Source organism: Vulpes lagopus, chromosome 6 (genome assembly GCF_018345385.1).
Source record: "Vulpes lagopus strain Blue_001 chromosome 6, ASM1834538v1, whole genome shotgun sequence".
NCBI classification, from domain to species: domain Eukaryota; kingdom Metazoa; phylum Chordata; class Mammalia; order Carnivora; family Canidae; genus Vulpes; species Vulpes lagopus.
In genome coordinates, this window is record NC_054829.1 from 31,929,896 (window position 1) to 31,948,397 (window position 18,502).

At 46.3% G+C, this 18,502-nt stretch overlaps 1 protein-coding gene across 4 annotated transcripts in view; it reads right to left on the reverse strand.

Moving 5' to 3' along the window:
* Positions 1-9,528, reverse strand: part of PLEKHH1 (pleckstrin homology, MyTH4 and FERM domain containing H1) — a 49,318-nt gene extending 39,790 nt beyond the window's left edge. For 2 of the 4 annotated variants that reach the window (XM_041758972.1, XM_041758968.1), the window contains exons 1-2: positions 9,443-9,528; positions 1,319-1,477 (exon numbers count right to left, since the gene is read on the reverse strand). In XM_041758972.1, coding sequence (XP_041614906.1) covers positions 1,319-1,444 — 126 coding nt within the window. In that variant the 5' untranslated portion in view covers positions 1,445-1,477; positions 9,443-9,528. Of the gene's footprint in view, positions 1-1,318; positions 1,478-8,789; positions 9,067-9,098; positions 9,421-9,442 lie in introns of those variants that run through there. The other 2 variants (XM_041758971.1, XM_041758969.1) reach the window with 2 other exon arrangements.
* Positions 9,529-18,502: the final 8,974 nt, after the last annotated feature.

Here is an 18,502-nt window from a genome sequence, read left to right on the forward strand (position 1 = left end):
TTAATATATACACATATATACGTGCATGTGTGTGTGTGTGTGTGTGAGACTGTGTATGTATTACTGCAGGTCTCTACTCCCCATATAGGTTATGCTCCAAAATGCTTCTGAAAGTTAGCTGTTTAGAATGCACTTTCCTAGAGAAACATTACAAATGATGGTCAGTTTCCCAGACCAGCCCACCTTAGCCTAGAAAGCCAATAATTGTTCCCATTTAAGGCCTATTGCATGCCCAAACCTTTATATGTGACCTGACACAATTCTCAAAATAACTGAAAGGCAGACATTTGTGTCCCTCCCTTACCGGTGAAGGGACTTGCCAGGGTCACACAGCTAGTAAGTGGCAGAGCCAGGTGGGTCTGGCTCCAAAACCTGTGTCCTTATCACCAGGAAACCAGGCTGCCTTCCATAGCTCTTAGGCTTAATAGAAGGTGACAGTAGGGTGAGGATTTCCATTTTTCTCCCCTAAAACATCTTCTTTCCTCACACTGAAAAAGAAATAAAGGAATAATAGAACCTCCACTGCAGCCACAGTTGACGCAAGAGGTAATAGAGGACCAAGAAGATTTCTATCATTTCTCTGAAGCAGGAAAGAATGCAAGATGCAGCTTAGTAACCTGCTTTGATTTTGGACTTAAAAAAAAAAAAAAACACCCTGGATTTCATTTTGCATGTGTGGAAAGTATCTTATTACAAGTTCACCTTCTGGGCAGCCTCGGTGGCTCAGGGGTTTAGCACCGCCTTCAGCCCAGGGCGTGATCCTGGAGACCCGGGATGGAGTCCCACATCAGGCTCCCTGCATGGAGCTTTGGAGCCTGCTTCTCCCTCTGCCTGTGTCTCTGCCTCTCTCTCTCTCTCTCATGAATAAATAAATAAAATCTTTAAATAAATAAATAAATAAAAAGCTCACCTTCCTGCAATGAGTAGTAAACAAGCTTAGGGATCTAATGCACACTATAGTGAATATAGACAACAGTGCTGCATTATAATCATCAAACTTGCTAGGAAACTGAAACTTAATTATTCCAACCACTGAAAAGAAATGACAATTATGTAATGGGATAGAAGTGCCAATTACCACTACAAAGGCAACCAAATTATAATATATAAATGTATCAGATTAACATGTAGTGTACCTTAAATTATATAATGTTATATGCCAAATATACTTCAATTAAAAATTGGGTAATAACTCAAAAAGAAGAAGGAGAAGTGGAAGAAGGAGAAAGTTCACCTTTTCCAACTCCAACTCTGTCTCTCTGTGTCTGGCTCTGGTAGAGACCTGTGCGGCGACACCAGTTAGCTCTCCAGGACTCACCTTGTCCGCCAGCAACTCCCGGATCTTGCTGGCCTGCAGGCGGAACCGGAAGAGCTGGGTTTCCAGGGTCAGGCAGCGCTTCTGCCAGTCCACACTGGCCCGGGTCTCCACCTTGAGTTCTGCCATGACAGGAGCAACTTCCAGCTGTTCCAGGGAGCCCTGGGAGCCAGCACACAGCGAGGGGAGAGGATCAGTAAGGATGTGAAGAGGAGGGCCGAGAAAACAGGGCTAGGGGATGCCAGTCACTGCTCTCCCTCTGTTCCACCTCCCTTAGCTCAGTGTGTCCCGTTCAGTCATAAGTTAGCTGAGCAAACTCCGGAACTCATTGTGACAGCCATAAAAAAAAAAAAAAATAGGGCCTCGTTTGTTTTTCATTTGATTACCTATTTAACAAATATGTATCCATTCAAGAAACATTTATATGCTAGACACTGTTCTAGGCACTGGAAATGCAAAGGTAAATAAAAGAGGTCCCCTTATCTTTGAGTTTTCCAAGGAACTCTTAGGAAAGTCTAATAGCAAAATTACCATGTACTCAAATTGCTTCAATACGCAGATAAATGGGAGCAGCGAAATGGGGTAGACTGTGGGGGAAGGAATGATGAGGGGGACGATGTTTAGGGGAGACTTAAAGTGAGGGACAGATTCATTTGAGATCACATAGTTAACTGGAGGAAGAACCCTGGTTTCCAGTTTAGTAATGATTCTACTACACCTATATAGATTTATCTATTTAAAAATTAGTCTTTATCTCTTTCTTTCTTTCTTTCCTCTTCTCTCCCTCCCTTCTTTCTTTCCTTCAGGTAGGCTCCATGCCCAATGTGGGACTTGAACTAACGACCCTGAGATCAAGAGTCCTATGCTCCACCAACTAAGCCAGCCAGGTGCCCCCATCTATATAGATTTTTATTTTTTTAATTTTTATTTTAAAGAGTTTATTCATTTATTCATGAGAGACACATGGGGGTGGAGGGGCACAGACACAGGCAGAGGGATAAGCAGGCTCCATGCAGGGAGCCTGATGTGGGACTCAATCCCAGGCCTCCAGGATCACACTCTGGGCTGAAGGCAGCGCTAAACCACTGAGCCACCGGGGCTGCCCCTATATAGATTTTTAGAGAAAAAGGTGTTCTCTTTTGGAACAGATTCTCACCCTAAGTTCGAAAATGCAAACCAAAAAATTGGTAGACATTTTGCTGTAGACTGTAGGTAGACTACAGAGGCAGACTCTGGGGAATTCCACAAGTCTTTGCATCAATTATACAAATTCAGAGCAAATCAAGTAGACACCTATAATATTCCCAGTTGGGGGAATATACTCAGATGTCTCCTGGACAAATTTTAGAGAAGATAAATTAGGCTGGGGATGAGAAAATACAGAAGCAGAGAGAGAGGACACAGAAGAGTGAACACAAAGGAGCAATGAGCTGGAAGACACATCTGTCATCAGGACTTTAAAAATGCCCCTCCCCCCCAGTAATAATGATGCTTGGCAACATACATAAATTTGGTCTGCCCCAAACCATGACATATGATTACTCGAGCATCAGGTGATTGTTAAGGAATGACTTTTAGTTTTTTAGGTTGATAATATTTTTACAGTGGGATCAGAGATACATATGACTTACAGGAGAAATGATATAATCTGGGATATATGCCTTAAAACACTTTATGGTAGGAATGCTGGACGGCTTTGTCCTTTAGGCATCTGCCCTTGCAGGACATGGGATCAAGCGGAGTCCAGCTCCCTGTTCACAAGGGAGTCTGCATCTTCCTCTCCCCTACCCCTGCATGTGCTCTCTCTCTGTCAGATAAATAAATAAAATCTTTTAAAAATAAAACAATAAAAATGAAAAATAAAATACTTCATGGTTAAGGGTTAGCAGTAGTGTGGGGAGGAGATATATGAAATAAGATTTATCAAATTGCTGATATTTTGAAGCTAGTTGATGGGCACCTGGGAGTTCTTTATATTTGTTTCTCTATTTGAATACATGCCTAGAGAGTTCTGTACTAAAAATTTGTTTTTAAATCCCTTTTCACTTCTTCAGGAGCCACATGGCCTCAGAAAACCCAGAACCTCCTGTACTGTTGCCGGATACTATCTTGGTAACCAATGAGCTTATCTTCAATGGGTTAATCACCTCACATTTGACTTTTACAAGTATCTGTCTCCCATACCACAAATAGCTATGATTTATTGTGTTCTTATTGTATGCCAGGCCTGTGTGGCCTCTTTAATCCTCATGAAGATATGTAAAGCAAGACACTCTTACAATGAGGACAGTGAGGAACTGAGAGGCTATACAGAGTTCTAGAGCCAGTATGTAGTGGGGATGGTATACTTGTTCCAAAATTCCTACTCTTAGCAGCTGTGCTCTTTACCTATCCAGAAACTAAAAAGAATTCTGATTTCACAAAGAGTGAGCTGGATTGTTAAGATTGAGATAACTATTTTATGGGATCTTTCAGGATCCTTGGCACTAAGGTGAACCTATATTCAAGATTTTCCAGGGCATCCTGGTCTCAAACATTCTGACACCACAACCTCTATAAGCACAGACATTTATCATGAGTCTCGACTTTCCATTTAGAACGCAGGGTCAGTAGACCTGTAGAGAAAGGCCCAACAATTAAACACTGATGGGTCTAGTATCTAAGTCTTTGGGTTCTGGGCAGCTCAGAACACTGGACATGTGACCTCAGCCCTGCTCTCCCCGGACTGTCATACCGAACAATCCCAACATTGTGACCTCCCAGCAATCCCCACCTCAAAAGACTGGGACCGACTGGAACGGGGCAGGAAGACAAAAGACAAAAACAAAACATGACCTTCTCTGAGCTAAAATCACAGCTGAAAAGACAAAACAGAATCTTGTGGAGCCTCTGGAGAAGAGAAGGCCGGGAGGCTTCATCGTGTTTGATTTGCTTTGTCCTTTAAAGGGATTTTGCTTTTTCTCATATGAATAAAAAAAGCGGCAGATCTGAAAGTAGGACCTGGGAGTCTTGCAATCTAGCTGAGGGCTAAGAATTAGCAGTAAAAACACCCAAATAACACCAAGGGGCAAGAGAAACTTAATCCTTTCGTGGCATTGAAAGAGTTCGGTGTATTTTAATTCCCTGTTATTGACTGTCAAAGCTGCAGCTCAGATTTCATGAGGACAGTGGAAAACCAAATCATCAAAATCTCCAGGAGCTTTGGAAGTAAAACACATCACTGGCCTCTGCCTAGCCCTGATATCTGAAATTATACCTAGACTGCAGGGAGTCCTTTCCCAATCAAGCATCTTATGACATCACATTTTTTAACAGATCAAGTGCTCTGCTGAAGCCTCTCCCTGCTCTGGAAATGCTAGTGTCGGGGCTGGACTTGTGCTAGGCTTGTCTCAGCATGTGAGGAGAGCTATACGCTTTCAAAAGGGAACTGGAGCAAGGTGCCTACTGCCAAGCACATGGCCCAGAGGCTCTTCCGACAGAAGCAGGTGGTTGCCACAGCAGCTATAAAACATGAGATGTTAAGGCAAACTACCAGCAAATTGAACTTCACCTGCTAAATCACCTCGCACTTGTCTCTCCCATAAAGATGTGCAAAGATGAGCAGAAGAGAATTTACAGAATGGTTTTTAACTTTCCAAAGTATTGTGACAGGTGTGATTTCTCTCCTGCTCCTCTCAATATCCCTGAGATGTAGGACAAGAGATATTACTCACAATGAACAAATAAGAAAACCCATCACATCCATGACTTGAGATACAGACCTAAGTAGTATCAGAACTGGGCCAAAAATCCCAATCTCCCAACATATAGAACATCCTCTTTCTGTGCAGATGCTTCAATAATGGTGGCGGAGCCTCATGCTATCTGACTAGCCTAACACAGAACATTAATGGCAAAACAGATGGGGAGATGAGAGAAGGGACAAAACCTAGTACAACTGTTCATTTTTTATTCTGGAAAGCTTAAAATATATACAAGTAGGGAGAATAGTACAGTAAGTCCCCATTATACCCTCCCCCCAGCTACAAAAATCAACTCATGGCCGCTCTTGTGAAACCCACTTCTCTTGATTCCTACTAGCGCCCAGCATGCTAAACTGCTCAGTCAGTCTAACCTACTCAGGCAGTCTAATGACTGCACCACCTGGAGCCCTGCTTTGGAACTCCCTCAGTACCCCGGCATCCTGGACTGACACAGCCCAGAGGTTGGTGGAGTATACCTCCGAGGCAGGGGCTGGGGCTGCGTGCAGGGTGGGTGATGCAAAGAGCCCACAGGGATCATCAGGTAACTTCAGACTCTAGGCCTATATCAGAGAAAACACAGACTTGACCTGGGATGGCTTTGGCAAGTTTAGGGATTTGACCAGAAATTGACAAGATGCTGAGATTAAATTTAATTCAACCAAAAAATAAAAAAATAATAAATAAATAAATAAATAAATAAATAAATAAATAAATAAATTTAATTCAACCAACTTTTGTGAAGTGATTCCTATGTACAAGGTTGGGAACATAAAGATGAGTAAAGATCCCACGGCTTGCGAGCCTCAGGTCTATAGTCTGCATATCCTGGAACTTCCCTGCAAAGAGGACCAGCCAATACAAGACCCTAAAAGAAAGAGGTCAGAGGTCACCTCAGGTGGCTTCACAAGGTATCAGCGACTCTGTTCTGGGTAGAGTTTCCACTGGGTTCTCCCATGTCACCTCACTATGGTTCACTCCCTGAGTGTGAGCGCCTTTTGTCATTTCCGCTTGCTAGTGATGGGCCACCACCATCTTCTAAAAGTGCTCGACTTTGTTGGCCACCCGTCCAACTGTGGGAAAGAAGAGCTTTGTGCCCTCTTTCTGGGGATAGAGCTGCGGGAGGGTTAGTAGACACAAGTGCATAGCTCCTTCTGCCCGCACCTTGTCATCTGATCAAGCCAACAATATGCATTTTACTCTTGGGTGCTAAGCAGCACATTTCACAATGTTGGAAGAGACAGGAAAAGGCGAGCATGTTCCAGCCTCCCGGGATTTAAATACCAGAAGGGACTAGGACAATCAAAAGTAGCATCGTAAAAAAAAAAAAAAAAAAAAAAAAAAGTAGCATCGTTTGAGAACATAACCAGTAAAGAGAAACAGCAGAGTGTAGTACTTACGGTCCTCCCCTCCCTTCTGGCATCAAACAAGCCTGGGTTTGAGTCCTGGCTCTGGCACTAATTAATCTTGTGACCTTAAACCATTTGCTTAACCTCTTGAGCCTCAGCGCCATTTTGAAATTGAAAGTAATAATATTTCAAAAGGAGGGCAATAATATTAGGCTGAATCATATGAAATTATCAGCATTTAATGATTTTTTGACCTTCAAAAATGGCAACTTCAGGGATGCCTGGGTGGCTTAGTCCGCTAGGTGTCTGACTCTTGGTTTCAGCTCAGATCATGATCTCATGGATCGTGAGATTGAGCCCCGCACCTGTGTGGGCTCTGCTCTTACCTGAGAGTTCTCTTGAAGATTCTCTTCCTCTGTCCCTCCCTCCACTTGTCCCTTCTCTCAAATAAATAAATAAATCTTTTTTAAAAATGGCAATTTTATAGACCACACTATGTCATTTCTTTTGAGAATTAAAGGTGATATTACAGGGATCCCTGGGTGGCGCAGCGGTTTGGCGCCTTCCTTTGGCCCAGGGTGCAATCCTGGAGACCCGGGATCGAATCCCACGTCGGGCTCCCGGTGCATGGAGCCTGCTTCTCCCTCTGCCTGTGTCTCTGCCTCTCTCTCTCTCTCTCTCTCTCTCTCTGTGACTATCATAAGTAAATTTAAATAAAATAAAATTCTTTAAAAAAAAAAAAAGGTGATATTACAGAAGCCTGGCATACAGTAAGCACTCAATAATGACAGCTACAATCGACAGTGAAAAAGCAAACCACCAGTGCCTGGGTATACTAGGGGATGGGGTCCATAGATGTGTTCACTACCAGATCCATTTCAGCAAGAACGGGATTTTTAATTTTTTTTTTAATTTATTTATGATAGTCACAGAGAGAGAGAGAGAGAGGCAGAGACACAGGCGGAGGGAGAAGCAGGCTCCATGCACCGGGAGCCCGATGTGGGACTCGATCCCCGGTCTCCAGGATCGCGCCCTGGGCCAAAGGCAGGCGCCAAACCGCTGCACCACCCAGGGATCCCAAGAACGGGATTTTTAAAAATTATTTTATCTCATTATTTTTGAATACTGAACAAAAGAGTATATGGTATAAAGTAAGGCTTCTTCCCACCCCTCTACATCAGCCGCAGTTCTCCCCAGAGGCAGCTGTGCTATGGGGCTTTATGTCTTTCAGAGATATCCAGTGCAGACACAAGCATTCACATATATGTTGCATGCACAACACAAACACAAATGGGGACACACAATACACACTGTACTTAACTTATAACTGAGAGTTCTTCCTATATCAACATACACACCTGACCTGTCCTCCCTCCATGCTTTTTAACAGCTGTATTCTATAAGGGTCCCTTATTGACAGACATTTGGGCTGTTTGAAACCTTTAGCTAAAACAAAGCTGCAACAAATATATGTCATTCCACAGGCATCAGAGTATATCTGAAGGATAAAGTCTCAGAAATGGAAATGTAGGATATACATTTTTAAGTGGCCAAATAGTCCAAATTGCCTTCCCCAAGACTATTCGAATTCATATTCCAGCCAGCAATAAGTGCCTGCTTCCCCACGGAGGAGATCAGTTTTGAATTCATTCTTGACAGAAGGGAGAGAAGGCTCAGCTGGGCTATCCAGAGAATGCAGGATGGTGGCTCAAGAGCCAGCCTGCTGTGAACTCGCCCAGATCAGGAGTGAGGGAATCCTCACACCTTAACATCAGCATGTATCAAGCACTCTTCAAACCACAAGGAGCACAGAGTTCCCTATATGGTCACACAGCCTCATTGAGAAAAGGGACTAGTAAAGACGAGGGCACGGTGAGGGAGCACAGTAGGAGGTACATGCTTCTTCCCTAGAGCTGGTGACTTCTGAAAAGGGCAGAGCGGCACCACATTTTCTCAACTCAGTTGTTAGTCTCAATGAGTTGAGACCACAGGGTATCCCCACCCCCACCACCATCACCTAGCTCTAAGCAGGTCCTCTCAGCAGCCTACTGGACGGAGAGTGGGCAACGGTGAACCACATCCCACATGTGGAATACAGGAGGCTTGGGTCTGAGTTTTGCCTCTTCCACTTTTTTAGCTATATGACCTTGGGCAAATCACAATTTCTGAGTCTGCTTTCTCCTTTGTAAAATGGGGATAATAACACGCAGAAACTCTATCAAGTGTTAGATGGCATTACCATACAGAAGTGTTGGGTGTTCGGTGACATTACCATACAGAAAGTCTGGCAGGTAGAAGACAGTCCAAAACGCCTGGCGAAAGAACTCACGACTTTTCCAATGCAATTGTTATTAAGGTGATCTTTCAAAGTAGAAAAAGTCTTACCTGGAACTGAGGCTCTGTAGAAAAGAGTTTTATGAGACGGACTCACAGTAAAAGTTTTAGAGCTGTCCTGGAAGCGACAGATCCAACAGGGAGCGGAGTCTACTTCCAAGTGAGGGTCTGCACTGCCTCTGCGTCCCCTGCACCCCCGCCCCAAGAAGGTTCCAGGTGACAGAGTCCTCTCTAAGGCTCCTGCCTGTCACTCAGCGCCCAACTTGTTTTCTTTTCTGCTTGGCTGACCTGCTTCTAGGAGCCGAGCCTGACCCAACAGAGTCCATAAAGGGGCCGCCGAGAAATCACAGAAGAGATTACCTGAGCCGAGGCGGGGAGGAGAGCCGAGGGGGGACCGAGCGAGAGGCCGGGCGGCGCGGCGGGGAGCCCGCAGCGCGCCCGAGGCCCCTCCCGGGGGCGGCGGGCCCCAGCCGGGGCGCAGTCCCGCTGCTCCCGAGGGGGGCGGCTCCTCCCGAGGGGGCGTCCCCCAGCCCGCCCGCGCTGCCTGCGCCCCGAGCGCCAGGTGGGAGGCACCTGCTCCGGAGTCGCCCCACGGCCGGGGGCGGCCGGTCCTCCGCGCCCCGCCGGTGCCCCCGCCCCGCCCCGCGCACACCGCGCGCCCCGCCTCCCGCCGCCCACCCGGGACCCGGGCGCCCTCCGCTGACCTCGCGTCCTTCTGGGCCGGCTCCGCGGCGGCCGCCCGGTCTCCGCTCGGCGGCGGCAGGGGGCGCGGGGCGGCGCGGGCGCGGGGCGGGGCGGGGCGGGGCGCGGCGCGGCGCGGCGCGGGGCGGGGGGTGCCCGCGGGCTGGCGGCACAAAGCCGAGCCGGGCCTCGCGGCGCCCCGTGCAGCGCGGCGCCGCGCCCCCTCCTTCAAGGCCGAGGCCGCCGCGGCTCCTCGGGCGGCTCGCGGGCAGGCACAGGAAATGACCTCAGCGGGCTCCAGCCTCCCCGCTCTCCGCGCCGCCGGGCCGTCCCCGGGGCGCCGGGGTCTGCGGGCGCCCAGCTCCCCGCGGCGGAGGGCGGCGGGGAGCCCCGAGACCCGCTCAGCGCCCGGCCAGCGTGGGGCCCCGCAGACCAGACCGTGCCCCCCCGCCCCCCGCCCCCACCCCCACCACCAAGGAGGTTCCAGCATGTGCTGGCGACCTGTGAAAACTGTGCCGCCCAGATACTTGCAGCACAAGTCCTGTTTCCAACAGTCTGTCCCAATCCCACACCCATGTTCTGGTTTGTAATTTACGGGGGGGAAAAAAGTCATCACAACCCTGAAAGTAACTTGCTTATGTCTGTCTGTCTGTCTGTCTGTCTGTATGTATGTATGTGCATTATTTATGTTGAAAGAGCCGGCCAAGAAGCCAGAAGGCCAGCAGGACACTGCTTGCTGGGCAGCTTGCAGAGAAGTCTTCATACTCTTGTTCTTCAAGGCCCTGCAGTCCCTTGGCTCACCAGTACAAGCCTGCACCCACAGGGGATTGGAACCCCCAACTTTTGGTAAAGAAGATGAATATGGAGAACACTGCAAGGAAGGATCCACATTTCAAAGCCACTTTCTTCCCCAACCCTCTAGGCTCTGTCTAGGCCTGAACAGAGACGACCACCACCAGGGCCATTTCACCAAAGGGGCTTTGGAAGACTATCTCCAGGCGGTGATGAAGGATCCCTCTGGCTCCACCTCTAGTTTGAATTAGAATCTCTGGAGGTGAAACTGCTAGATTACCCAGCTAACAAGCTCCCCAGGCAATTCTCATGCACAACTTTGAGAGCCCAGATGATATAGAAAGCTGGTCCCAGTCGTTCAGGAGGCCAAGGCAAAAGTTCAGCTGGGCCAATGGGACTCCAGGGGTTAAACTTGCAAATGGACTAGAGCTCCTGGGGATAGAGATAGATCAACCCCAGACTGTGGGACAACTGGCCTCTGCTATCCCTTCAACACTCAGGAAGATGCCTAAGGTAGCCCAAAAGCAAGTCTTATGGGATTTATTAAGGGTCATTCATTCATTCATGCCTTCATTCACCTTTTTTTTTTTTTTTTAAGATTTTATTTATTTATTCATGATAGCCCTATAGAGAAAGAGAGACAGAGACAGAGACACAGGCAGAGGGAGAAGCAGGCTCCATGCCAGGAGCCCGAGGCAGGGCTCGATCCCAGGACTCCAGGATCACGCCCTGGGCCAAAGGCAGGCGCTAAACTGCTGAGCCACCCAAGGATCCCCCTTCATTCACCTTGAATAGCTAATCATGCACATACATTTCAAATAATATGGAAGAGCTAATGCTGAAAAATGTCCTGCCCTTATGCTCCAGATCACTCCTCCCCAAACACAAAATTTCCTTTCAACATATTTTATGCATAAAGTATTCATAAATCCATATTCATTTATATATATACACACACATATATATTTGACCCTTGACAGCATGTATTTGAATTGTGCAGATTCACTTATACATGGATCTTTTCCTTTTCCTTTTTTTTTTAAGATGTATTTATTTATTCATGAGAGACACAGAAAGAGACAGGCAAAGACAGAGGCAGAGGGAGAAGCAGGCTCCTTGCAGGGAGCTTGATGTGGGACTGGATCCCGGGACCATGGGATCACGCCCTGAGCCTAAGGCAGCCACTCAACCACTGAGCCACCCAGGCGTCCCTTTTTCCTTTTTTTAAAAAAAGATTTATTTATTTACTTTAGAGGCGGGGGTGGGGGTGAGGGTGGGTGGGTGGGTGGGGAGGGACAGAGGGAGAGAGAGAGAATCTCAAGCAGACTCCCAACTGAGCAGAGTCCAATGTGGAGCTCTATCTCATGACCCTGAGATCATGACTAAAATCAAGAATCAGAGGCTTGGGTGGCCCCGATGGCCCAGTGGTTTAGCGCCGCCTTCAGCCCAGGGTGTGATCCTGGAGACCCGGGATTGAGTCCCACGTTGGGCTCCCTGCATGGAGCCTGCTTCTCCTTCTGCCTGTGTCTCTGCCTCTCTCTCTCTCTGTGTGTCTGTCATGAGTAAATAAATAAAATCTTAAAAAAAAAAAAAAAAAAAAGAATCAGAGGCTTAACTGACTGAGCTCCTACATGGATCTTTTTCAATAAATGTATTGGAATATTTTTTGGAGACTTGTGAAATTTAAAAAAATTTGCCCATGAACCACATACCTAGAAATATGAAAAAAATTAAAAAAAATTCAGTATTATTGTAAGAATACAGCATTTAATATATAACATGCAAACTATGTATTAATCAACTGTGTTATCAGTAAGGTTTCAACAGTAGACTACTAGTTACATTTCTGGGGAGTCATAAGTTATACTCAGATTTTTGACTACATGGAAGTTGGTGCCCCTAACCCCTGGCATTGTTCAAGGGTCAACTAGATAGAGAGATAGAGAAATAGATAGATTCATGTATATCTATTTATAGCCCCTTTCAGCACTAAGAAAGCATCTCTTGCCTTTTTCCCTTAACATTACCATTTGTTGACTCTGTGTGACATATCAGCACGCTTAGAGATGCCTTACGTTTTTTAGAGGTTCCCTAGTGTTCCTAATGATGGATATTTAGGATATTTCCAATCTTTGGCTATTACGTACCTTGCTACAGTGAATATCTGTACATACTTCTTGGCCCACATTAATGACTATCTTTATGGTTTAATATTTAGAAGTGGAATTTCTGGCTCTAAACACATTATGAATTTTCAATTTCAATAGATACAGTCGAATCACCCTCAGAGGAGACTGCACCAATCTACACTTCTATCAGTGTGTTGAGTGCCTCTTCAGTCCCTCCCACCACACCAATTAAGTGATTTATCACAAAGTTCAAAGCTTTTAGAAAGGGAGGATTAAATGAGTTCATATGCATGGATGATTTTCAAACACTGCTAGCAGGCAGAAAGGCTCAGGGAAACATTAGGCTTTAGTCTCCCAACTGCACTCCTCCCTATGACCTCTCCCTTCCTTTGGGCTCTGTCTCAATACCAGCTCTGGAAACTCCAGCAAGTTCCTTAGCCTCTCTGGGACTCTGTTTCCTTTTCTCTAATGTGCGAATCATAATGTCTCTCTCTGGAGTTGGTTTGAGGATTCAATCAGATAATAGAGTTACATAAATTTTGGGATCCAATCATTGTTTAATAAGTGATAGCTATTTTTCCCTCAAACTTCCCCCCTAGCTTTAATTTTGAAAATTTCAAACTGACAGAAGTTGCAAAAATAGTGCTTTAACCACCCATATACTCTTTGCCTAGATTTACCAGTTAACGTGCTCCAACATTTGCTCTCTCTCTAGGTCTTTACACATATATATATTATATTACATTATATTATATATTTATATTACCTATTTATATATTTTATATATTTTGATATATCACATATAATATGATATATAATTTTTGTCCTCGCCATTTGAGAGTTGTACATATCATGACCTTTTACCCCTGAATACTTCAATATGTACCTTCCTAAAACAAGAGTATTCTTCTAACACTATCATACTTAGGAAATTTACCATTTTTTAAAAGGATTTTATTCATTTATTCATGAGAGACACGGAGAAAGAGACAGAAACACAGACAGAGGGAAAAGCAGGCTCTTTGCAGGGAGCCCGATGTGGGGACTCAATGTGGGACTCGATCCCCCACCCCAGACGCCCAACCACTGAGCCACCCAGGCGTCCCAAGGAAACTTATCATTGATAGTACTATCGTTTACCATACAAATCATATTAAAATTTCTCCAATTGTCCCAATAATGTCCTTTATAGCTGAGTTTTATAGCTCTTTGATTTTTATTATTAGTTTCTACCTAATACTCACCAGTGTGAATGGATGCCTAGAGGAGAATGGGCTCATCCCTTCCTCTGCTCCAGGGAGAAGAGTGCCTCCCACAACTCTAGAGTCTCGTATTCCTCAGGGCTGCAGGTAATCAATAACCAGGCTAGCAGGGAAGATCACAGGCAGGGCAGAGTGTTCCATCTAATGCTAGGGATTGTCCCACCAGCCCTCTTTGCTGATGTTGCCTCCTCTGTCTGACCCCAGCCACCCCATGCTGGCTGCCTGGATAGGTTCTGCCCACCTACGCAACTCTGGTTGGGTTTCTGGTGTCTCCTGTCCCCATGGTCCTAGTCAGCAGAGGCAGCTGTGTGGGCTTCAGTGAGGGAAGCTTGGCCCCTCTGTCACCCTCAACCACACCCTCCCCATGCCACCTCGTCCCAGGGATGAATTGCTATGGCCGCCCCCCCCCCCCCACACACACACACTACTTAACCCTGGAATTAAGGGTTGAGCTGTTGAGACACTTCTTTTTCTCCACAATCTTTCTATCTTAAGCAGCCTTCTCTGTATCCTTCCATGGCTCTGAGCCTGCGAGCCAAACTGGCCACTGACTGTATTCAGACAGTAACATCAGCTGATACTCTTATGCTTCTCTTCTCCCCTCTGATTCTTCTTCCCTTTCATTCATTTGTTCATTCATTCATTTATGATACCTGACTTTTAAGTTGTTCTAGGTACTCCATTAGACGCCCAGTGATAAACTCGGATAAACCATCTCTTTGCTTCCAGCCTCAGTTTGTCCTGGTAAAGCAGGGAAATTATTACCTCAGCACAGCTACCTTTCAGGTCAGAATACTTGAGAATTGGAGGGAAAGGCAGGATTATGAGAGAATTGCTGTAGCAGAGGGCGAAACTGAAGTAAGGAAATGGCCATCTCGGGCACCATCTTTGACGGTGCTGTAGTGGGAGAGAGAGGAGAGAGCAGGAAGGCTGGAGGTAGCCTGCTGGAAAGGCTCTAAGCCCCTAGACTCCTCTACTGGTCCATGCAGAAATGGTACTCATCACACCTAAAATTCATTCCTGTTTCATGTTAACTTATTATTACAGTGGCCTGACAACCACTGTAGAGGGAAAAAGCCACTGTGTGCTCTGAGTTGAAATCTCAGTTGGGTCACTGACGCTGAGAGTCCGCTTTTGCTTTTCTGAGAGGGCTTTGTGGCCATTCACTGCGACCAGGTCTGAACCAATTTGGTCCTTTGGTGATAATCAAGTTCTTACTCTCATAGCCGGTGAAGATAAAAGTGGAGACCATTCATCTTCTCCATATAACCTGCTACAGGTGGGATAGTAAAAATGGCCAAAATTCTGCGGATTACAGAGACATTTATTAGCAAGCAGGCACAAAAATTCCTACAACCTGCTTCAAGGGCGTCAGGAAGTTGGACTGGTCTGATTCCTACACATTATTTGTGTGAGGACCCAGATCATCTTTCTGGCTAACTCCTTATTTTGAAAACCTCGAGCATACCTCAAGCATGTTCAGCCTGCTGGTGTACGCTTTGATGCCATTTGAAGTGCATATGTAACCACCCTCTAGAGTGTGGATTCCTGATTAGAATACTTCAGATGCTAACTAACCCCTCCAGGGGTTAGAGGAGAGTCAGTTTACACACACACACACACACACACACACACACACACACACACCACGTGTTTTAGACTGAAGTAATTTTAAAAATAAATTCCTACAGAGTAAATATAACAGCATCCTACTCTGTGCTTAGTTTCCTGGGCAATATCGTGGAAAGAATGGGAGCCATGGAACTAGCCAAACATCAGATCAAGTCCCATATTTACCATATCTATGCTGATGTAACCTTGGAGCAAGTGCTTAATTAATTCCTCATTTGTCAAATGATGGTAATAACAATTCTTGCCTCTTAGTGTTGTTGAAAGGATTAAATGAGACAGAATTGTGTCTGGCATGTAACAAGTGCTGTATAAATGGTAGTTTTTGTTATTCATTCTTTGAACAAATATTTGCTGGAGGTCTAATGTTTATCAGATACTCTTCCAGGTCCCTAGTATCTACTCTACTAGGTCAAGAGATGGTGGTACCTCAAGGAGCTGGCTTTGTGGCAAGATTGCAATAGATAAGAAAGATGTCTTGAGAGTCAGGAATAACTCTAGGAGAATTGGTGAAATGTTTGATAATTCATCTTACCATAAGTCCTGGGCTTTCCAGAAACCCCATTTCCCAACACCATTTGTTTTCTCTGAGCGGGGCTCCGGGTTCCAGAGAAACCTCTCTTGCTTCACTGAAACCCTCCCAAATTAAGCACCCCTTCTTCTGCCCCCAGGGCCTTGTTCTCAGTTGTCCTCGTTGGATGGAAACTAAAGGGAAAAGGGAGGGAGAGGAGATGGAGGAGGGGCCTCAGAATCCCAGGAGCCGGGGGTGGGGGGTGGGGGGAGCAGTCCTGGTCTTCTATCTCAGGAGTCAGGGTCAGAACTTGGCAGCTCTTGGGTCACAGAGAATTCAGGACACTATTTCTACTTCTGAATCTCTGGGAGCAGCTACGGCAACCATGGACTGAGGTAGAGAGGCTCAGAGTCATTGCCCAATTCAGGTGGGAAGGCAATGATTAGACATGTAGAGAGATGCAGGGTGGGAAGGAAATGAAAAGGTACAGAGCAGAATTCTGCGTGTGTGTGTGTGTGCATGTGCATGTGCACGTGCATGTGTGTGTGTGTTGGGCAGGGGTGGGGGTGTCTTAACTTTGGGCATGGACTCTTCTTACATTTATTCATTCAGTTATTCAGGAACAAGTATTTATGGAGTAGTTACCATTTGCCAGGTACTGTGTGAGGAAACAAAGTGTGGCAAGTGTGATGATGACCTCAGGACACAGACTTCAAAACCAGGCATACCTGCCATTGAATCCTGGGTCTTCCCAGTGGGGAGCATGGCTAATGATCTATCCAGTCCAGCTCTGGGATCTGGAGCCAGACAGAGCCAGACAGAGCCAGGCAGAGAGCAGGGAAGGGAGAGATTCGTTTGTAAAACAGGGATCTGTATTTTTTCCTTAGAGGGTAGTTGTAAAGATGGAGATAAAGGGTCTGCCCCCATGTCTGGCATATCATATGCACCTAGTAAGTGTTTCTAAATGGGGGTATAAAAGACTAGCAAGGTGCCCAAAGGCTAGAGACTTGGAAGCTAACAAAGAGCAATGGGTGGAAGGAAGGGGCTGGTCAAGAAGGATCCTAATGAGAAGGAAGGCAGTGATTTCCCCATCTAACCTTATATCATGAAGCCCTGGGGCCACTGACTAAAAATATGGATTGAGGCCCTACACATTGAGATCAGCAGGCCCAGGGGTCTGTATTTTCATGATCCTTAGACCAATAGGAAGCCTGGTATTGACTGGTTTGTCATACATAATATTCCAACATTTCCAGTGATCTTCTCAGGGAGGAACAATAGCCCCAGAGGGCAACACAGGGTAGAACTGATGTAATTACAACATATATCAATGCAAAATGATCTGTCCAGTGCAGCTGCAAGCTCCCCAGGCAAGAAAGAGCCAGGCAGAGGGGGTGGGGGGAGACAAGGAGAAGAAGAGGTGGTAGGGAGAGTTCAGGGAATGAGAATGGGGTAAATCCAGCCATCTGAGTGGGGTTCTTGTTCATTTAGAACTTACAACATTAAGCCAGCTGTCTTATTTCTCCAACAGCTTTCATCACAGATGAAAACAATGGTGATTCGCATTAAGGGACAGGAGGGGCTGGGAAGGGACCAGCTTCAGGTCAGAGGCAGGTTCTCCAGGAGTCTACAGCGCCCATGTGGGAACAGACTTTGGGGTTCTAAGAAGCCAAAGGAACTCAGGCCAGTCAGGGAGCTGATCATGGCACCTTGGCCTCCTTTTTGCAGCTTCAGACACTTGAGTTCTCAGTGCAACAGTAAGTTGCCTCTGGGATTCTATTTCCAGAGTTCAGATTCCAGTTCTGGCACTTAGCTCAGTACTGGCATATAGCAAGTGCTGAGTAGATGCTGGCCTTTATTATTACTTTTTCAGCTGATGACAGACCATGGGAGAGGTCTGGTGGGCTAGGGTTCTAATTCCATAGGTTCAGTACATGCTTGGTGAGTGTCTACTGTGGACTGGGAAGGAGGAGAGGGAGAACAGTGAGGAACATGTGGCTCAGTCCTGGGCAAACTGGACTGTGGAGGGCCTCCTTGTGCCCCCAAGCCTCCCTTCCTCTGAGAGGCTGCTTCACCTGATTGGTGGAGATCTACATGCAAGGGTGTGAGTAGGAGTCCCCCTGTTTCAGGGACACAGGCATTCCCCTGCAGGGGACCTTGCAGGCTGAGTGATTGCTGTAAGAGCGCACCAAAGAGTGCCCCAGAATTCACAGGGATGGCAAGACATGAAATACCTGGACAGAATGAGAGGACCTAACCATAAAGGCTCCTCCTCTCTCCTTTCCTCAATGGTTTATCATGGAACCAATCGCTCTGTTATCAGTTTTGATGAACGAAGCCTTCATCTGGCATGCTTATGATCATTGTGCTCAGACTCAGGGGCTTTACGAGTGTCAGGTCTCATGCCCTATTGGAAGCCCTCTTTGCCAGCTCCTTTTTATAAAAGGGGTTTAGCCCAGGTTGGACATAATCTTCTTCCGCTCTCAAAGTCCCCAAGGTGACCAGCAATTAGTCAGGACAGGGGAGGCTATCTCTTAGCGCCATCTAGTGGTCAGAATGGCTTGTTTTCTTTTCTTTTTTTTCTTTTTAAGATTTATTTAGTTGACAGAGAGTGAGCGGGACCTGGAGGGGCAGAAGGAGAAGGAGAGAGAACCTCAAGTAGACTTCTAGCTTAATGCAGAGCCCGACATGGGGCTGAATCCTACAACCCTGAGATCACGACCTGAGTAGGAACCAAGAGTGAAACCAAGAGTCCACTGG